Source organism: Carcharhinus amblyrhynchos, chromosome 26 (assembly GCF_965287045.1).
Source record: "Carcharhinus amblyrhynchos chromosome 26, sCarAmb.v2.hapA, whole genome shotgun sequence".
Lineage (NCBI taxonomy): Eukaryota > Metazoa > Chordata > Chondrichthyes > Carcharhiniformes > Carcharhinidae > Carcharhinus > Carcharhinus amblyrhynchos.
The window spans coordinates 26,309,949-26,328,588 of NC_137349.1; the positions used below are offsets into that span (position 1 = coordinate 26,309,949).

At 42.6% G+C, this 18,640-nt stretch overlaps 1 protein-coding gene across 2 annotated transcripts; it reads right to left on the reverse strand.

Moving 5' to 3' along the window:
• Window positions 1-6,821: 6,821 nt before the first annotated feature.
• ndufa7 (NADH:ubiquinone oxidoreductase subunit A7) lies at window positions 6,822-18,425 on the reverse strand. Of its 2 annotated transcripts, none has more exons than XM_080213022.1 (4): window positions 18,350-18,425; window positions 12,541-12,590; window positions 8,581-8,730; window positions 6,822-7,118 (listed from the first exon to the last, which is right to left on the reverse strand). In XM_080213022.1, the coding sequence occupies exons 1-4, from the start codon at window positions 18,398-18,400 to the stop codon at window positions 7,025-7,027; spliced, it is 345 nt and encodes a 114-aa protein (XP_080069148.1). In that variant the 5' UTR covers window positions 18,401-18,425; the 3' UTR covers window positions 6,822-7,024. The 2 variants fall into 2 exon arrangements, with proteins under 2 accessions (XP_080069148.1, XP_080069147.1); XM_080213021.1 differs by having other exon boundaries at window positions 6,822-7,121.
• Window positions 18,426-18,640: the final 215 nt, after the last annotated feature.

Here is an 18,640-nt window from a genome sequence, read left to right on the forward strand (position 1 = left end):
CCTAGCTATGACTGTAACACTACATTCTGCACTCTCTCGTTTTCATTGTCTATGAACAGTATGTTTTGTCTGTCATAATGCACAAGAAATAATACTTTTCACTGTATGTTAATACATGTGACAATAATAAATCAAATCAAAAATCCCAATGTCATTCTTCATAATCAACAGTTCTTTGGAACAACGCTTTAACATAAAAGTCTAATATATTTTGTTGCTTCCTTTCTTTGAATTAAACACAGGACAGCAATTTACTTGAACTCAAGTTTAATTTGTTAGTCACAAATAGGTTTACAGTAACAGCGCAATGAAGTTATTGTGAAAATCCCCTAGTTACCACACTCCGGCACCTGTTCAGGTACACTGAGGGAGAATTTAGCACAGCCAATGCACCTAACCAGCACGCCTTTTGGACTGTGGGAGGAAACCGGAGCACTCGGAGGTAACCCATGTAGACACAGAGAGAATGTGCAAACTCCACACAGAATCGAACCTGTGCTAACCATTGTGTCACCGTATTTCTCCTCATAGCCCACATTCCTGATTCATCACAAGCCCTCTTTAAAGTGACATTTGCCATGAAAAGAATTGGAATTGAAAGCTAAATTCAGTAACGATACCATCAACAATTGTCATAAAAACCCATCTGGTTCACTGAGGAAAGCTGCCATCCTTACCTGGTCTGGCCTATGTGTGACTCCAGGCACACAGCAATGTGGTTGATGCTTAACTGATGCTTGCTATTAAACAGAAGATATTCAATAATGACATTTAGAACATAGAATTGAGTACGGATGCATAATGTTTTCCTGACTGGTGGAATTTTGCAATCTGCATGTACCAATGTGTGTTATATTTGTGTTTTATATATTACAAAGCCAAATATGCATGGTAGTGCCAGTCACCCATTTAACCCTCCCAGTGTCATGAGTTGTTCTATCTGGCTCGGCGTAGTTGTACACCAGAGGCTGCTGTGCTGGGTGTACAAATCACACGCGGCTGCAGGCTGCAGTACCTCTTAGGCAGTTCCTCAGAGTCAAGGATGATTTGCATCCACGCTAAGATGAGTTCTCAGGCAACTGAGGAGTCCACAACCTGCAGTCGCTGTCACTGGGCCAGTTGGCGGTTGGAGGGGTGGGTGGGTAGGGTGCCCGGGTTGCCACACTACAGTATAAGATATAGGTCATCATAGATTTACAGACTGAAAGCACAGTGGCACAGTGGTTAGCACAACTATCTCACAGTGCCTGGGACCTGGGTTCAATTCCCAGCTTGGGTCACTGTCTGCATGGAATCTGCACGTTCTCCCCACGTCTGCTTGGTTTCCTCCAGGTGCTCCAGTTTCCTCCCACAGTCTAAAGGTGATTGGCCATGTTAAATTGCCCCTTAGTCGGGGTAAATGCGTGGACTTATGGGGATAGGGCCTGGGTGGGATTGTTGTCAGTGCAGGCTCGATGGGCCAAATGGCCTCCTTCTGCACTGTATAACTCTATGGCTGGAATGTTATATCTTACTCACCAAGGGAATCGGAGCAAGTAAGGGATGGACTAGGGAAAGATCCATGGACCTCGGGCAGGGTTTTATGGCTTCAGTGAAACCATAAAATCCTGCCCTGTGGACAAGTTGTGACATCTTGTTGAAGTTGTACAAGACATTAGTAAGGCCACACTTGGAATACTGTGTACAGTTCTGCTCACCCTATTATAGAAAGGATATTATTAAACTAGAAAGAGTGCAGAAAAGATTTATTAGGATGCCACCAGGATTTGATGGTCTGAGTTATAATGAGAGGCTGGATAGACTGGGACTTTATTCTCTGGAGTGTAGAAGGCTGAGGGTAACCTTATAGAGGTCTATAAAATAATGAGGGCATAGATCAGCTAGATAGTCAATATCTTTTCCCAAAGGTAAGGGAGTCCAAAACTGGGGGGCATAGATTTAAGGTGAGGGAGATACAAAAGGATTCAGAGGGGCAATTTTTTCACACAGAGGGTGGTGAGTGTCTGGAACAAACTGCCAGAAATAGTAGTAGAGGCAGATACAAATTTGTCTTTTAAAAAGCGTTTAGACAGTTATATGGGTAAGATGGGTATAGAGATATATGGGCTAAACATGGGCAACTGGGACTAGCTTAGGAATTTTAAAAAGGAGCAGCAAGTTGTGCTGAAGGGCCTGTTTTCTTGCTGTAAACCTCTATGGCTCTAAAGTGGTGTTGGAAAGGTGCAGTTGATTTGATCAAAATATCTGACATGATGAGGGGGATAGATTCTCCATCAAGCCTGGTTTGTTGGCTAGATAAAGTGGATTATAAAAAGTATTTTCTTCCAGATTCTTTAACCTCTGGGTCCGTTTACCAAAACATGCACGGATGGGCTGGCTGCAGACCTTCCACAAAGAGCTGGATGTATTCCTGGGAGTCACATATCTGTTACATTACAGAAGGCAGATGGAGGATAGCTGTGATTGTTAAAGGTAAATTATTCGGCCTCCTTGAACCTGACTGATTGCCTTCAAAGATCAGAGGAAAAAAATGCCCAGATTATTTCCTACGTGCACCAAAGGCTTATGCTACTTTTGCTGTGTCTCAGAGGAGATCTTGTGTGACTGGAGTGGGTTGCATACCTGCTGCATCTTGTATACAGGAAGGAGGATTAATGGAGCCGTCACACTGGGATATGATGTTCTAGATAAGAACACAAGATATTAATACCTTTAACCTACCAGAAATAGTCTTAAATAACCCAAGGTGTCAGGTTCAGAAAAAGATTAACCACTTAATTGCTGACAGGGCTGGCTTCCTCTTCTGCGAAATGGTAAAAGAACCCACTGGATCTTAACCACAGCCATCTGTAAGATTGTAAGGAGAGTTATAGGTATTATACTATTTTAGGTTGAAACTAACAAACTAAGGAACAAGTCAAGAGACAGCCCCTTAGAGGGACGCTGGGTCAAACAACAACAAATTGCAAAGAAAACCTAAAACATCAAACCAATATGTGATTAAATGAGTTTGATAAAACACCTCAAACCCCATGGGGCCCATTGGGCATAGAAGGACTGGATGATGCCAGTAGACACAGCATGCTCCCTATCCATGGATACCCGGCCATGAATATCACTGCAGTATCAAGGAAGACAGTGGGGCTGGAGTTATTGGTATTATAATGCACCGAGTGGCTGTTTCTGCTCATGTTTGTCCACTTGTACAAGAAACACACTGAAATGGAATCCTCACAACTTCAGTCAAAAACAATTTCAATATCCTTCGAAGGATCATTTCCAACGTACCTTGTAAAAAGACCTTCCAGCACCTAGACCTCTCAAACTGCAGACTGACCACCTGATGGTGGCAACAACGCAAGGCTCAGCAAGGTGTAGCTTCACCTCCCCTTCAGCTCCAAAAACCAGGTACAGTGTAATAAATATAAACCAAAGGTTAGTTACAGAGGGCTAGGCACAGCAACTTGTTTGGGGTAGTGAAGATGGAGAACTTATCAAAGTGAATAGTTACAACCAGTTACTCCAGTGCATTTCTATACACAGCTCCACTATTACATTGGCTTCAAATCACTTGCCTCTGCCTCTATGGAGATCCATCAAACATGCCAAAAGACAGTACTGGACTGAACTGGAATCTAAGGCTAGCCACACGGACCCCCATCAACTATGGCAAGGCTACAAGATGAAGACACGTAAAATTGCAAGCTCCAATGCACACCTCCCTGATGAGCTCAATACGTCTATGCCCGTTTTGAACAAGAGATCAGTGAGAGCATACCCTGCACCCCGGAAGCCTCAGATGAATCTGTTTCCGAGGTCACCATTGCCGACATCAGAGCAGCTTTCTCAAAAGTCAACCCGTGGAAAGCAACGGGCCCGGATAGGGTATCCGGATGAGCACTCAGATCCTGTGTGGACCAGCTGGCAGGGGTATTCACAGATACTCACATCCTCTCTTTACATCAATCTGAGGTCCCTACCTGCTTCAAGAAGACAACCATCATCCCTGTACCAAAGAGCTGGGGATTTTTATGTGAAAGTTACATTTTAAAAATCTCATTCTTGGATGTAGAAAGAATGTGTTAAAAGCAAAGAGTTTAACATAAGTTTAAGATAGAGGAGGTCAATTTTAAAATGAGTTTAGCCTTGAAGTATTGTTGACCTAAACTTCTAATTGGATATTAAATCACTAAGTTGTTGCATTTAATCTTTTTTTTAAAGAAAATTTCCTTTAGTGAAGGGAGAGGAGCAGCATATTTGCAGTAGCTGCTTGAGGTTTCAGAACTGAAACTTCTCAATTCGAGCAGTATCTGGCAACACAATGGGTGGAATTTTATAGCCTTGTTCACCCCAAACTGTAAAGTCCCATCTGAGGTCAACGGACCTTTCCATGGTCCACCCGTCGCCCGCTCTGATTCCCTTGGTAGGCAGGATGGTAAAATCCCAAGCAATATGTTGGAACAGGTAGAGGAGACAGTGTCTACCGACAGTGGTTAACTGAGCAGGCAGGAATTCAGCATTGTTTAACTCTGAAAATACTCAAATGTAAAAGCATGGCACTATCGAGCAAGCAGATGCTCAGAAGGAGGTGAATACAACAAACATAACGGATCCGTAGTCTAGGAATATAGCGATACTTTTGACTTCATGAACAACGGTCACAGATAGTGCATACCTACTGCTGTATGCTTCGATAGTATCTAATCTAGCGAGCGCTGGGCCTAGTTAGTATTTGGTACCTTTCTTTTTGGCAAATCAATTAAACTAAATAAAACAAACTGAGAGACAAAGTAAAAGGGTCAGCCCCTTAAAGTAAGAGGGAACAGCCCAAAACAAAAAACAAAGTGCCAAGCAAACTTAAAACATTAAACCAAAATGTGATTAAAGGGGTCAGGGAGCAGCAACCAGAGATTGTTCCCAACTCCTGCACTTTCACACCACCTTCAATCAGTAAAGTTTACTGTCCTCCAAGCCTGCGCAATCACATTGTCCTATCTAGGTCAGTCACCTGTATCCCTCTATTCCCCCATGTTCACATGTCTATCCAGATAAGTCTTAAATGTCGCTAATGTGTCTGCCTCAATCGCCTCACTTGGCAGAACATTCCAGGCCCCCACTACTGTGTAAAAGACTTCCCCCATATATTTCCATCAAATCATTCCCCCCTTATCTTGAACCTGTGCCCCCTTGTAATTGTCATTTCTGCCCTGGGAAAAAGCTTCCAACTGTTCACCCTATCTACATCCCTCATAATTTTATAAACTTCTATCAGGTCGCCCCTCAGTCTCTGTCTTTCCAGGGAGAACAATCCCAGTTCATTCAATCTCTCCTCATAGCTCACACCCTCCATACCAGGCAGCATCCTGGTCAGTCTCTCCTCCATAGCCTCCACATCCCTCAGCGACCTCTGCCTCCCCGTGAGCCATCTCCATGGAATTTGGCTCTTTGCATTTGCGTGCTTTTCAATTCCTTACTGTTGTCTGTCTACTCTGATGCATCATTTTGCCCTCCCCTGACAGCATATTATCGATTCCAACCCTCCAGGAAACTGTATTGCTGAATTGTTATTGTATTGTTGGTGCTTTTTTGATTCTTAATGCGTAGCTGAATGATTGATGTTGTAGCATCACCTGTTGATAGAAATATGGTACTGCATCCATTTTCATTTCCCTCATTGGAGTTCATAGATATTGCAGTTTGCAATATTGGTCCTCTACTGTATGAAGATATTAACATGTTTTCAGTAAAAAGTTTGAAACCTCTTCTACAACTATGGACAGTAGAATTTCATAAGGTCACAGGGAGCAGCACAGTGGTTAGCACTGCTGCCTCATGGCACCAGGGACCCAGGTTCAATTCCAGCTTGGGTTACTGTCTGTGTGGGGTTTGCACATTCTCTCCATGTCTGTGTGGGTTTCCACCCACAGTCCAAAAGATGTGCATGTTAGGTTGATTGGCAATGCCCCTTAGTGTCAGGGGGACTAGCAGGGTAAATACCTGGGGTTACAAGGATAGAGTTTGGGTGGAACTATGATCGTTTCAAACTGGATGGACCAAATGGTTTCCTTCTGGACTGTAGAGATTCTACGATGATCATACAAACAAGGAGCAGAAGTAGGCCATTCAGCCCATCATTTGATAAAATCATGGTGCTCCGATTGTGGCTGCAACTCTACTTCACTGCCTGCTCTCAATTCCCTTTGACTCACTGGTCAATCAATAATCTATACATCTCTGCCGTAAAAATATTCAATGAAGCTCCAGTGCTTTCTGGGGAAGAGAGTTCCACAGACTCAAACACATCAGAGAAAAAAAAATTCTCCTCGTCTCCATCTTAAATGGGAGACCCCTTATTTTTCACGCTGGGGGAACCTTCCTTCACTATCCATCAAGTCCCCTCAAGATCTTATGTATATCAATAATTTCACAGTAGTGTAAATTATTGATCTAGATGTGAATGTGGGAGGTACGATCGCTAAGTTTGCAGGTAACATGAAATTGGTGGTGTGATAAATAGTGAGGAGGAAAGCCTTTGGTTATATGATGATACAGACAGGCTGGTCAGATGAACAGATCAGTGGTAAATGGAATTTAACCCTGCAAAGTGTGAAGTGATGCACTGAGAAGACTGACAAGGCAAGGGAATACACAATGAACAGTAGGATGCTAGGAACCAGAGGGACCTTGGGGTGTATATCCAAAGATCCCTGAAGGCAACAGGATAGGTAAATAGGGTGGTTAAGAAGGCAAATGGGATATTTGCCTTGATTAACTGAGGGACAGAAGATTATAGCTTTTAAAAAAGTGCACAAAACACAATGTTTCTTATTAACATGGACTTTTACTTAACAGTAGAAGAGGAGCCCTGAAATCCCGCAAAGTGACAGAAGCTCCATGTGTCCAACCAGCTATCCAATGCTGTAACTCCAGGAGTGATTTACTCAATAACTCAAACTCCTTGCCATAGGTAACACAACACATAGGGCTCAGAGTTCACAATAATCCCATCCAAATTTCCTCCAGGTCACAGGTATGGCTGGTCCGTAGAAAGTTTAAACTTGACTGGCTGTCCAGGTTGCACTGGTTTCTTAACGCGTGGGGTATCTTCAGCATCTTGACTACTGGAACAAAGAAAGTGAATTCAGCTGACTGGTGGACCCCAAAGCAATTCAGTTCATGGAAAATAATTCCATTCCAGTGAAGTACTGTATAACACAGGCAATAAATTACAAGATTCTTAATTCCCATCCGCGTCACTGTTGGGTCTATTCATTCCTTTGAATAGACATAGACGACACTAGCACGGAGTTGAATTCCTTTTATTCAATAGAACTCAAAGTAAAATTACAGAAATTTGAATGGAAAGAGAAAAACTGGAGAGAGAATGAATGACATCGGCTTCTGTCAGTCCTGTACTGCTCAAGGCAGCGCTTAAAACAGACTTGACTCGAATTGAAAATACAAGGCTAAAACTATAATATGTGATTCGTTATCTATGTTATTGAAATTGTTTGGCACATGCTGTCTCTAACTTGGAGAAACAACTTGCAGATGTTGCTTATGAAAAACTTTGTTTGGCTTATAAGAAAGCTTGCTTTTTCTGGCAATGTACTTTCAAAAATGCAGTCAATTTTCCTGGCTGACCCAGCATGCCTTGAGTTTTAAAGTGTGGTCAAGTTAGCTTTAAAATGCAGTCAAGTTAGGTTTTTTAAGCTTAGCATTTAAATACAATTGCATAGGCAGAAATATCTTAAAATTAAGTCTTAACAAACCATACACATTACCAACAGTCATTTTGCATAAATTCAAGACTGATTTCTAAAACATTCGAACTTGATTATCTGTGCTGTGAGGGTGAGAAAAAAAAACAGGCTTTTCACACATATGTAAGATTGCACTAATACTTTTGTATACACTGTAACCTCTCTAATTTGGAAAGCCTGGGACAAAGGCATGCTTGGATTTTGGAATTTTTTTGCATTTCAGCATTTTAGAATGCTTAATCACAAATGCAGAGACAAGGGCGCAATCTTACTGACCAATCACTCCACAGTCCTGCTGCAGTGAAGATGGAGAATTCAGCAAGCCAAATCTCCGTTCACTGCAGCAGGATGGGAAAATCTGACTGGTGTGAATGGTCAGAAACTTCTGACCCAGACTGTAATAAGTGCCCAAGGCATAAAACGTTGACAAAACAATATAAAGCTAGGCTTAAATAAGCCTTGACAAAGGATAATTGGACTTGAAATTTCAGCTCTTTTCTCTCCCTACAGATGCTGCCAGACCTGCTGAGATTTTCCAGCATCTTCTCTTTTGGATAAAGCTAGGCTTGCCTGAGATTTCAGGTTGAACTGAACAGATTTTTGATAAGCAAGGTATGAAAGGAAAATGAGCACAGGCAAATACGAAGTTAGGTACAAAGTGTCCATTAACAAACTGAATGGCAGAACAGGCTTGAGCATCAGAATGGTATATTCTTGTTCCCATGTTCTACCTCTATCAATTTCTAATTTTGCTCCTCGTTCTACATTAGGTTCCAAAATCTTAGTAAATAATAAGTAAAATAATAAGGCTACTAACCTGACTGCCTGCGGTCCTGCTGCTAATGCTTTCTGCGATGACCAGATGACAGTAGGTGGAGTAGTTTCTCGACGACCATCTCGTAGATAATAGTAGTTATCCGCAAATTTATGGCAGGGACCATCAGGGATTTTTGGTGCAGGTTGGGTTCTGAAACATAACATTCCAAAATTCTGTCTTCATTAAAAGGATGCACTTGAAAATGGGCACAATATCTCATGGAAGGCCACATCATGAACACCAAATATATATTCACAGGAGGTAGGATTCAAAGACAAGTCCCTGTAGATGGTTAGAGAACAGCACATTACCTGCTGTCTAGAAAATGAGGAATAGCTTCTCGGAAACAAAAATATGTAGATTGACCTCCTTTCCTCTATCCCGATTTACCAAGGATTGGTTTAATTGGGGCAACACAGTGGCACAGTGGTTAGCATAGCTGCTCTCTCAGTGCCAGGGATCCGGGTTCAATTTGGGCCTAGTGTCACTATCTGTGTGGAGTTTGCACATTCTCCCCATATCTACATGGGTTTCCTGCAGGTGCTTTGGTTTTCTCCCACAGTCCAAAGATATGGAGGTTAGGTTGATTGGCCATGCTAAATTGCCCCTTAGTGTCAGTGGGATTAGCAGGCTAAATAGGTGGGGTTACCTGGATAGGCCTGGGTGGGATTGTGATCACTGCAGACTCTATGGGCCGAATGGCTTCAATCTACATTGTAGGGACTCTATGATTCTAATATCTAATTCCTGTTATCGGTAAAAACATAACTATGGATAAATACCTGTACATGTTATTTAATGTTAAATAATTTAAAACTAATCTAATAAATATCTCATTTGATCACGGAACCTCAGGAAAGATATACTGGCATCCAAAGCAATACACAGCATAGATCAATTGTTTTTTTTTAAAAAGTCTTTCACGTTGCTAGCTAGGCCAGTATCTATTCCCAATTATACTCAAACGTGGCAGTGAGCCACCTTCCCGTGCAACAGCAATCTGTGCTGTGTAGTACACAAGCCATACTGTTAGGGAGGGAATTTCAGGATTTTGACCCAGCTACAGTGAAGGAACAGCAATATAGTTCAAAGTCAGGATGGTGTACGTCTTGGAGGTGGTGATGTTGTTCCCATGCACCTATTGCCCTCATCTTTCTAGGCGGTAGAGGTTGTGGGTTTGGAAGGTTCCATCAAAGAAGCCTTGGTGAGACACTGCAGTGCATTTTGTAGATTGTATACACTGCTGCCACTGTGCATCAGTGGTGGAGGGTGGTAAATCAAGCAGACTTACAGGTTCTGGATGGTGTTGAACTTCTTGAGTATTGTTGGAGCTGCACTCATTCAGGCAAGTGGAGAGTATTCTATCACACACTTCTTGACTTGTGCTTTGTAGGTGGTGGACAGATTTTGGGGAGTCAGGAGACAAGTTACTCTCAGCAGAATTCCTAGCCTCAGATCTGCTCTTGTAACTGCAATATTTATGTAGTTGGCCCGGTTTATTTTCTCACCAATGGTAACCCCCACAATGTCAACAATGGGGGATTAGGCAATGGTAATGTCTTTGAATGTCAGGGGGAGATAGTTGGATTCTCTCTTGTTGAAGATGGTAATTTATTGGCATTTAAGTGGCAAATCTTATTTATGCTACATTTCAGCCCAAGCCTAATGTGTCCAGCTCTTGCTATACATGGACATGGACTGCTTTAGTGTCTGGGTTGTCACGTATAGCCGAACCTTGTGCAATCACCTATGAACAACCCTACTTCCTTTTAATGGAAGGGAGCTCATTCATGAAGCAGCTGAAGATGGTTGGGTTAGGACACCACCCTGAGAAACTGGAACTGAAGTGATTGACCTCCACCAACCACAGCCATCTTTAGTTTGGATTTGGTCAGGATTGTAATGAGGTCAGAAGCCAAGTGACCATGTTGAAACCCAAACTAAATGTCAGTGAGAAGATTATTGCTGAGTAAATGCCACTTGATGACTCTTTCCAAGACTTTGCTGATGATTGAGAGTAGACTGATAAAGCAAAACTTGATTGGGTTGGATTTATCCTTTTTGTGAACTGGGCAACTTTGCACACTGTCCAGTAGATGCCGATGTTGTAGGTGTACTGGAACAGCTTGTCTAGGTGCACAGCTTGTTCTGGAGCACAGGTCTTCAGCACTATTCCCCACCCAGAGTACATGATGCATTTTTTCCATCCTCAGTGCTTCATCCAATTGGTGCTCAATATTGATTCATCATATGAAGGAGGGGCAATAGGTTGTAATCAGCAGCTGGCATTCTTGGTCCACATTTGACCTGATGCCATAAGACTTCATGAGGTCCTGATACAATGTTGAGGGCTTCCAGAGCAACTTCTGACCATAAACCGTAAATTCTGTATTTTGTGCCAGGTCTGATATCAAGCTATTTGATCTGATAGTTTTGTATCTAGCTCTGTACATTGTCACATATCACCACCTTTGGTGGGTCTATCCTGCCAGTGGGGTGGGATGGTGTCTAGAACACCATAAGAACAGTATCTTACAGAAAATGACAGATTGTTGCTCGACTAGTTTGTGGGAAGACTCACCCAATTTTGGCACAAACCCCAGATGTTGGCAAGGAGGACTTTGTACAGTCAACTTTGTAGGGCAGCACTGTAGCCCAGTGGTTAGCACTGCTGCTTCACAGCTCCAGGGACCTGGGTTCGATTCCCAGCTTGGGTCACTGTCTGTGTGGAGTTTGCACATTCTCCTCGTGTTTGTGTGGGTTTTGTCCGGGTGCTATGGTTTCCTCCCACAGCCCAAAGATGTGCGGGTTAGGTTGATTGGCCATGCTTAAATTGTCCCAAGATGTGTAGGTTAGGGGGATTAGTAGGTAAAATATGTAGGGATATGGGGGTAGGGCCTGGGTGGGATTGTGGTCGGTGCAGACTCGATGGGCCAAATGGCCTCTTTCTGTACTATAGGGTTTCTATGATTTCTATGATCTATGGTTAACACTGCTGTCTCACAGCATCAGGGACCCGGGTTCAATTCTCAGCTTGGGTCACTGACCGTGTAGAGTTTGCACATTCTCCCCGTGTCTGCGTGGGTTTCCTCTGGGTGCTCTGGTTTCCTCCCACTGTCTGAAAGACGTGCTGATTAGGTGCATTGGCCATGCTAAATTCTCCCCCAATGTACCCGAACAGGCGCCAGGGTGTGGTGACTCAGGGATTTTCACAGTAACTTCATCGCAGTGTTAATGTAAGCTTATTTTTTGACACTAATAAATAAACTTTAACCTTTTTAAACTTTAACAGGGCTGAGTTTGCCATTTAAGTTTCCAATGCCCAGAGCGATACCAGTTGATCTGTTCTGTTTCATTCTGTTTTTGATTCGATGGAGTTGCTTTCTGGGCCATTTCAGAGAACATTTAAGAATCAACACGTTGCTGTGAATCAGATGTAGGCCAAATCAGGTAAGGTCAGGAGATTTCCTTCCCTAACGAGTATTAGTGAACCAGATTATAACAATGGTTTCATGGTCACTAGTGTTGAGACTAGCTTGTAATTCCAGATTTATACACTGAATTTAAAGTACATTAGCTGCCATAGTGCAATTTGTACCCATGTCCCCAGAGCATTAACCTGGACCTCTGCATTATTAGTGCAGTGACATTACCACAGCATCACCACTATCCCCAACTAAGAATAATGATAATGGACTTTGCAAAATACTAGAAGCTGCCCATTTCTAAGTCAGGTGCGGGCAAGGTTATAGGCAGAATGAAGATCCCTGTACACCACCTGGGAATGATTGATATGACAATGTACAAAGCTAGATACAAAACTGTCAGATCAAATAGCTTGATATTAGACATGGCACTAAATATAGAATAAATCTCCCACTTTGCTTGCCCAGGTCAGGTACAAGAAACTACATTTACCGATAAGTTAATGTTAACAGCTTAGTTTGTTTTGTCCATTACCTGAGAGATATTTCAGTGTATCGAAGTTGCAACTTAGCTTGGAGATTTCTCTGTAAAGAAGAAAAGGATGAGAATCAGTTGTAATAAGACCAGATTGGCAAATATATATACCAAAGCTCCAAGTGGCTATAAACACAGATCTGAAAGTCCATGCACAGAACAAGGAACAACTGTAGGTAGCGTAACATCAATCCTAATGTGCAAATACAAAACTTGAGAATTTAATATCAGTTGAATGTGGTCTCAATAACCTAATACATAATGGTCAATGGACTTCCTCCCTCAATTGGTTCCTCTCATCTAGAATTGGTGATTTGCCGTATAGGATGCCACATACCATGATGGTGAAGTGCCTCAGCTGGCCAATCTTTGTGTAATTTTAGAGCACATTATTGGATTGCACACCTTAGCTTCTTGAGCTATTCAATTAGACCAGTGGTTGTCAACCTGTTTGAGGCCAGCTTCAAATCCCTTAAACCACAGTAATTCTGCTCTACAAGTTACTTATGCTGGGGCCTCAACTATTTACAATTTATATCAATGATTTGAAGAAAGGAACCGAACGCATGATCGGTAAATTTGCTGATGATGGTGGGAAATTAAGTTGTCAAGAGGAGATAGAGATTCTACAAAGAGTTATAGACAGGTTAGGTGCATGGGCAAAAAAATTGGCAGATGGAATACAATTTGGAAAAACGTGAACATGCTCACATTGGAAGGAGGAACAAAAAAAGTATAATATTTACAGAAGAATCTGAGTGTCCTGGTACATGAATCACAAAAAATTAGTATGTAAGTACAGCGTGTGATTTGGAAGGCAAATGGAATATTGACATTTATTGCAAGGGAAATGGAGTATAAAAATAGGAATAAACGCAAAATGCTGCAGATGCTGGAATCCGAAACAAAAACAGAAAAATGCTGGAAAATCTCAGCGGTCTGACAGCGTCTATGGAGAGAGAACAGAGCCCTTTGTCAACCTGATAAAGGGTCACCTGGACTCAAAACGCTGGCTCTATTCTCTCCCCACAGATGCTGTCAGACCGGCTGAGATATTCCAACATTTTTCTGTTTTTGTATAAAAGTAGGGATGTTTTACTGTGGCTGTGTAGAGACTACATCTGTTCCATGTACAGTTTTGATCTTCTTGAGAAGAAAAGATACAACTGCATATTTTCCCCTCTTCCACCGCTGTCTGGATCAAATGCCTTAGTGTTGGTGCATAAAGCAGGTTATCAGATATCAACATAACACTTAAAGAAATGGTGCATCTTAACTGCAAAAGAACTTTGCTAGAATATATTTAACCTAGCAGCCTAGGTTACTAAAAGTACTAAACTGGGGAAGGCTAACTACAAATGTGTTAGGCAGGAGCTAGGGAAGCTGTCTGAGGGTAAATCCACATCTGATACGTGGGAGTCATTTAAAAGTCAGTCGTTAACAATTCAGGACAAGTATGTCCCTATAAAAAAATGAAGGATAAAGATGGGAAGATTCAGGAACCCTGGATGACAAGAGAGATTGTGAGCTTAGTGAAAAAGAAGGAGGAGGCATACATAAATTTCAGGAAATTGAAAACAGATAAGGCTCTTGAGGAATACAAAGATAGCAGGAAAGAGCTTAAACAGGGTCTTGGGAGGGCTAAAAGAGGCCATGAAATGTCCTTGGCAGTCAGGATTAAGGAGAATCCCAAGACTTTTGACACATATGTTATACATATATAGAGGAAAAGGGTAGCTAAGGAAAGAGTGGGCCACTCAAGGACAGTGGAGGGAATGTGGGTGTGAAGCTAGATGAGGAGAGTGAAGTACTTAATGAGTACTTTGCATCAGTATTCACAAAAGAGAAGGATGTGGTGGATAGTGAGTGTAGAAAGGAGGATGTTGACACTGTAGGACATGTTAAGATAAAAAGGGAGGAGACACTGGATGTTTTGAAAAACATTCAGGTGGACAATTCTCTAGGGCCAGATTGGGTCTATCCCAGAATACTGAGAGAGGCGAGGGAAGAAATTTCTGAGTCCTTGACCAAAACCTTTATATCCTCTTTAGCCATAGAGGAGGTACCAGAGGATTGGAAAGTAGCTAATATTTTTTCTCTGCTTAAGAAGGGAAGAAGAGACAATCTGGGAAAATTGCAGGCCTGTGGTACATCAGTGGTAGGGTAATTATTGGAGAAGATTTTTAGGGACAGGATGTATTCACATCTGGAAGAGAATAGGCTTATCAATGATAGGCAGCGTGGTTTTGTGAAAGAACATAAGAACATAAGAAATAGGAGCAGGAGTAGGCCATCTAGCCCTTCGAGCCTGCCCCGCCATTCAATAAGATCATGGCTGATCTGTCATGGCTCAGTTCCACTTTCCCGCCCTCTCCCCATAACCCTTAATCCCCTCTCTTATCAAAAACCCATCAACCCGCGTCTTAAAAATATTTAGCGAGGCAGCCTCCACCACTTCAACGGGCAGAGAATTCCAGAGATTTACCACCCTTTGAGTGAAGAAGTTCCTCCTCAACTCCGTTCTAAACCGCCCCCCCCTTTATCTTGAGGCTGTGCCCCCTAGTCCTACTGTCTTTTTTGAGCGGGAAGAGTCTCTCCACCTCTATCCTATCCATCCCATTCATCATCTTATACGTCTCAATGAGATCTCCCCTCATTCTTCTAAACTCTAATGAGTACAAGCCCAGTTTATTCAGCCTCTCCTCATAGCTCAACCCCCTCAACTCCGGTATCAGCCTAGTAAACCTCCTCTGCACTCCCTCCAAGGCCAAAATATCCTTGCGTAAGCGCGGTGACCAAAACTGCACACAGTACTCCAGCTGCGGCCTCACCAATGCCCTATACAGCTGCAGCAAGACCTCCCTACTTTTATATTCAATCCCCCTCGCTATGAAGGCCAGCATCCCATTCGCCTTCCTGACCACCTGCTGCACCTGCAAGCTGGGTTTTTGCGACTCATGCACAAGGACCCCGAGGTCCCTCTGCACCGTCGCCTGCTGCAGTTTTTCGCCACGTAAGTAATAGTCCTTCCTACCATTATTCCTACCAAAGTGGACCACCTCACACTTGCCAACATTAAATTCCATTTGCCATTTCCTGGCCCATTCGCCCAGCCTATCTAGATCCTTCTGCAGACTCTCCACACCCTCCGCACAATTTGCCGTTCCCCCAATCTTGGTGTCATCAGCGGCAGGTCAAGTCTCAGAAACTTGACTGATTTCTTTGAGGATGTGGCAAAATAAATTTGACCAGGGCAGGGTAGTGGATGTTGTATACACGGACTTTAGTAAAACCTTCGATAAGTTCCTCATAGCATATATATGGAAGGTGAAGTTATATGGGATCTGAAGTGAACTGGTAAGATGGATACAAAAGTGGCTTTGGCATAGAAAGCTTGTCATAGACCTCCTAACTGGAGGTCTGAGACAAGCGGTGTTCCACAAGGATCAGTGCTAGGATCTTTGTTGTTTGTAATACATATAAATAAGTTGGAGGAAAATGTAGGTGGTCTGATTAGTAAATTTGCAGATGGTACAAAAATTGGGGGAGTAGCGGATAGTGAGCAGGATGTCAGAGGATACAGCAGGATTTAAATCTGCTGGAGGCCTGGGCCAAAAGATGACAAATGAAATTTAACCTGGACAGAGGTGAGGTGATGCGATGCGATTTGGAAGGTGTATTGCAGAAAGAAAGTATCCAGTAAATGTTAGAACCCTTAGAAATATTAGCATACAGAGGGATGTAGGCATGCAGCCACAATTCCCTGAAAGTGGCAACTCAGGCGGACAAGGACATGAAGCCTTCATCAGTCGGGGTGTTGAGTATAGGAATTGGAAAATCACATTGCAGCTGTAAAAGACTTCGGTTAGGCCTGACTGGGAGTATTGTGTACAATTCTGGTCGTCACACACTACTGGAAGGAGGTTGATACATTGGAAAGAGCGCAGAAGAGATTTACCAGGATGTTGCCTGGTTTGGAGGATATGGACTGTGAAAAAAGGTTGAATAAACTTGGATTGTTTTCAGTGGAGTGTCGGAGGATGAGGGGGTACCTGATTGAGGTTTACAAGATTATCACAGGCTTGGATAGGGTGGATAATCAGAGTCCTTTTCCCAGGGTTGAAGGGTCAATTACTCGGGGGTATAGGTTGAAATGACAGCGGGAAAATTTAAAAGAGATGTACGGGACAAGTTTTTCACATAGAGGGTGGTGAATGCCTGGAATGCGTTGCCAGAGGTGTAATGGAAGCAGATTCTATAACAATGTTCAAGATGCATCTAAATAGATACATGAATAAGCAGGGAATAGAGGGATATGGACCACATAGAGGCAAGAAAATATTAGATTATAGAGGCAAGAAAATATTAGATTAGAGACGCATATGTGTTGGCACAGACTTGGTGGGCCGGAGGACCTGTTCTTATGCTGTATTGTTCTTTGTTCTATATGTGTGACATTACTACGTGTGTGACAGACTCACCCCTGCTAACCAGTTCTGAAGCTTCTATCCCAGTGCTTCATAAACATTATTGGTATATATGTGACATTATTGGTATACATTTCACACTATTGATATATACGTGACTCACCCCACTAACTAGTTCCGTAGTCTGTACCCAGTGTTTAATAAACATTGTTGGTGCACGTGTGATATTGATGGTGCAATTGTGGCAGACTCACCCCCGCTAACCAGTTTTGAAGCCTTTATCCAGTGCTTCATAAACGTTATTAGAATATACATGACATTGATGGTGTGTATGTGACAGATTCACCCAGCTAACCAGTTCTGAAGCCTGTATCGAATGCTCAATAAACATTATTGGTATATACATGATATTATTGGTATAGATGTGACTCACCCACACTAACCAGTTGTGCAGCCTGTACCCAGTGTTTAATAAACAGTATTGATGTATATGTGACAATATTGGTGTGTGTCTGTATACATTTGTGTATGTGTATCTGTATACACAGACTCACACCCATTAGCAGTTCCACAGTAAATAGATGTGACAGACTCACCCTCACTAAACAGTTCCACAGCCTGTACCCAGTGTTTAATAGACATTATTGATATATGTGTGACATTATTGATCTATGACTCAACCCAACTAACCAATTGTGCAATATATGTATATATTCACACACACAGACTCAACCCAGCTAACCAGTTGTGCAGTGTGTGTGCACAGAATCATAGAATACTATAGCGCAGAAGGAGACCATTTAGCCCATTGAGTCTGTGCCAACACAAATCCCACCCTGACCTTACTGCCAGGGCCCCATGCATTTACCCTATTTAGTCCCATTGACAGTAGGCAATTTAGCATGGCCAATCCACCTAACCGGCACATCTTTGAACTGTGGGAGGAAACCGGAGCACCCAGAGGAATTCCACACAGACACGGAGAGAACGTGCAAAGTCCATACAGACTGTGACCCAAGGCCAGAAACGAACCTGGGTGCCTGGTGCTGTGAGACAACAGTGCTGCAGGGCAGGACTGTGGCCCCACGCCGGGGGCGAGTCTGAACATATTATAACCAGTTGCAGAGTCTGTGGATGATCTTTGCATATACATGAGAGTATTGGTGTGTATGTGACAAACTCACTCCTACTAACCAGCTCCGCAGCCTGTATCCGGTGTTTATTGGACATTACTGATGTATATATTGATGTGTTTGTATATTAATGACAGATTCACCCCCGCTAACCAGCTCCGCAGCCTATACCCAGTGTTTAATGGGCATTACTGATGTATATGTATATATTGGTGTGTATATATGTGATATTATTAATGACAGACTCACCCCCGCTAACCAGCTCCGCAGCTTCTGGATGATCTTTGTGGCCGACGCCATCTTTGTTGTGAAGGGCGAAAGCGCTGAGCATGATGGGAGGGGCAGCGATAAAAGATTTAATTTTATTATTTTACAGATCCTGTGGTTTTCTAAAGTCAGAAAAACCGATAATAAATTAAATAAAAATAAATGTAAATTATTTTCTCATTGGGCTGTGGTGGGCACGGAATGCTGGGAAATAGTGAGGTTTTTTTTTAATTTAAAGTTGGTTTTAAATTTAAACGGGATTTCAGGACGGGT

Bases quoted from the DNA above. Each gene is read 5' to 3' on its own strand.
- ndufa7 (XM_080213021.1), bottom strand. From the start codon at position 18,400: ATGGCGTCGGCCACAAAGATCATCCAGAAGCTGCGGAGCTGGTTAGCG. The intron at 8,731-12,540 runs GTAATGGACAAA...GTTATGTTTCAG, and splicing joins TACACTGAAATATCTCTCAG to AACCCAACCTGCACCAAAAA. The intron at 7,122-8,580 runs GTTAGTAGCCTT...TCTTTGTTCCAG, and splicing joins GCAGGACCGCAGGCAGTCAG to TAGTCAAGATGCTGAAGATA.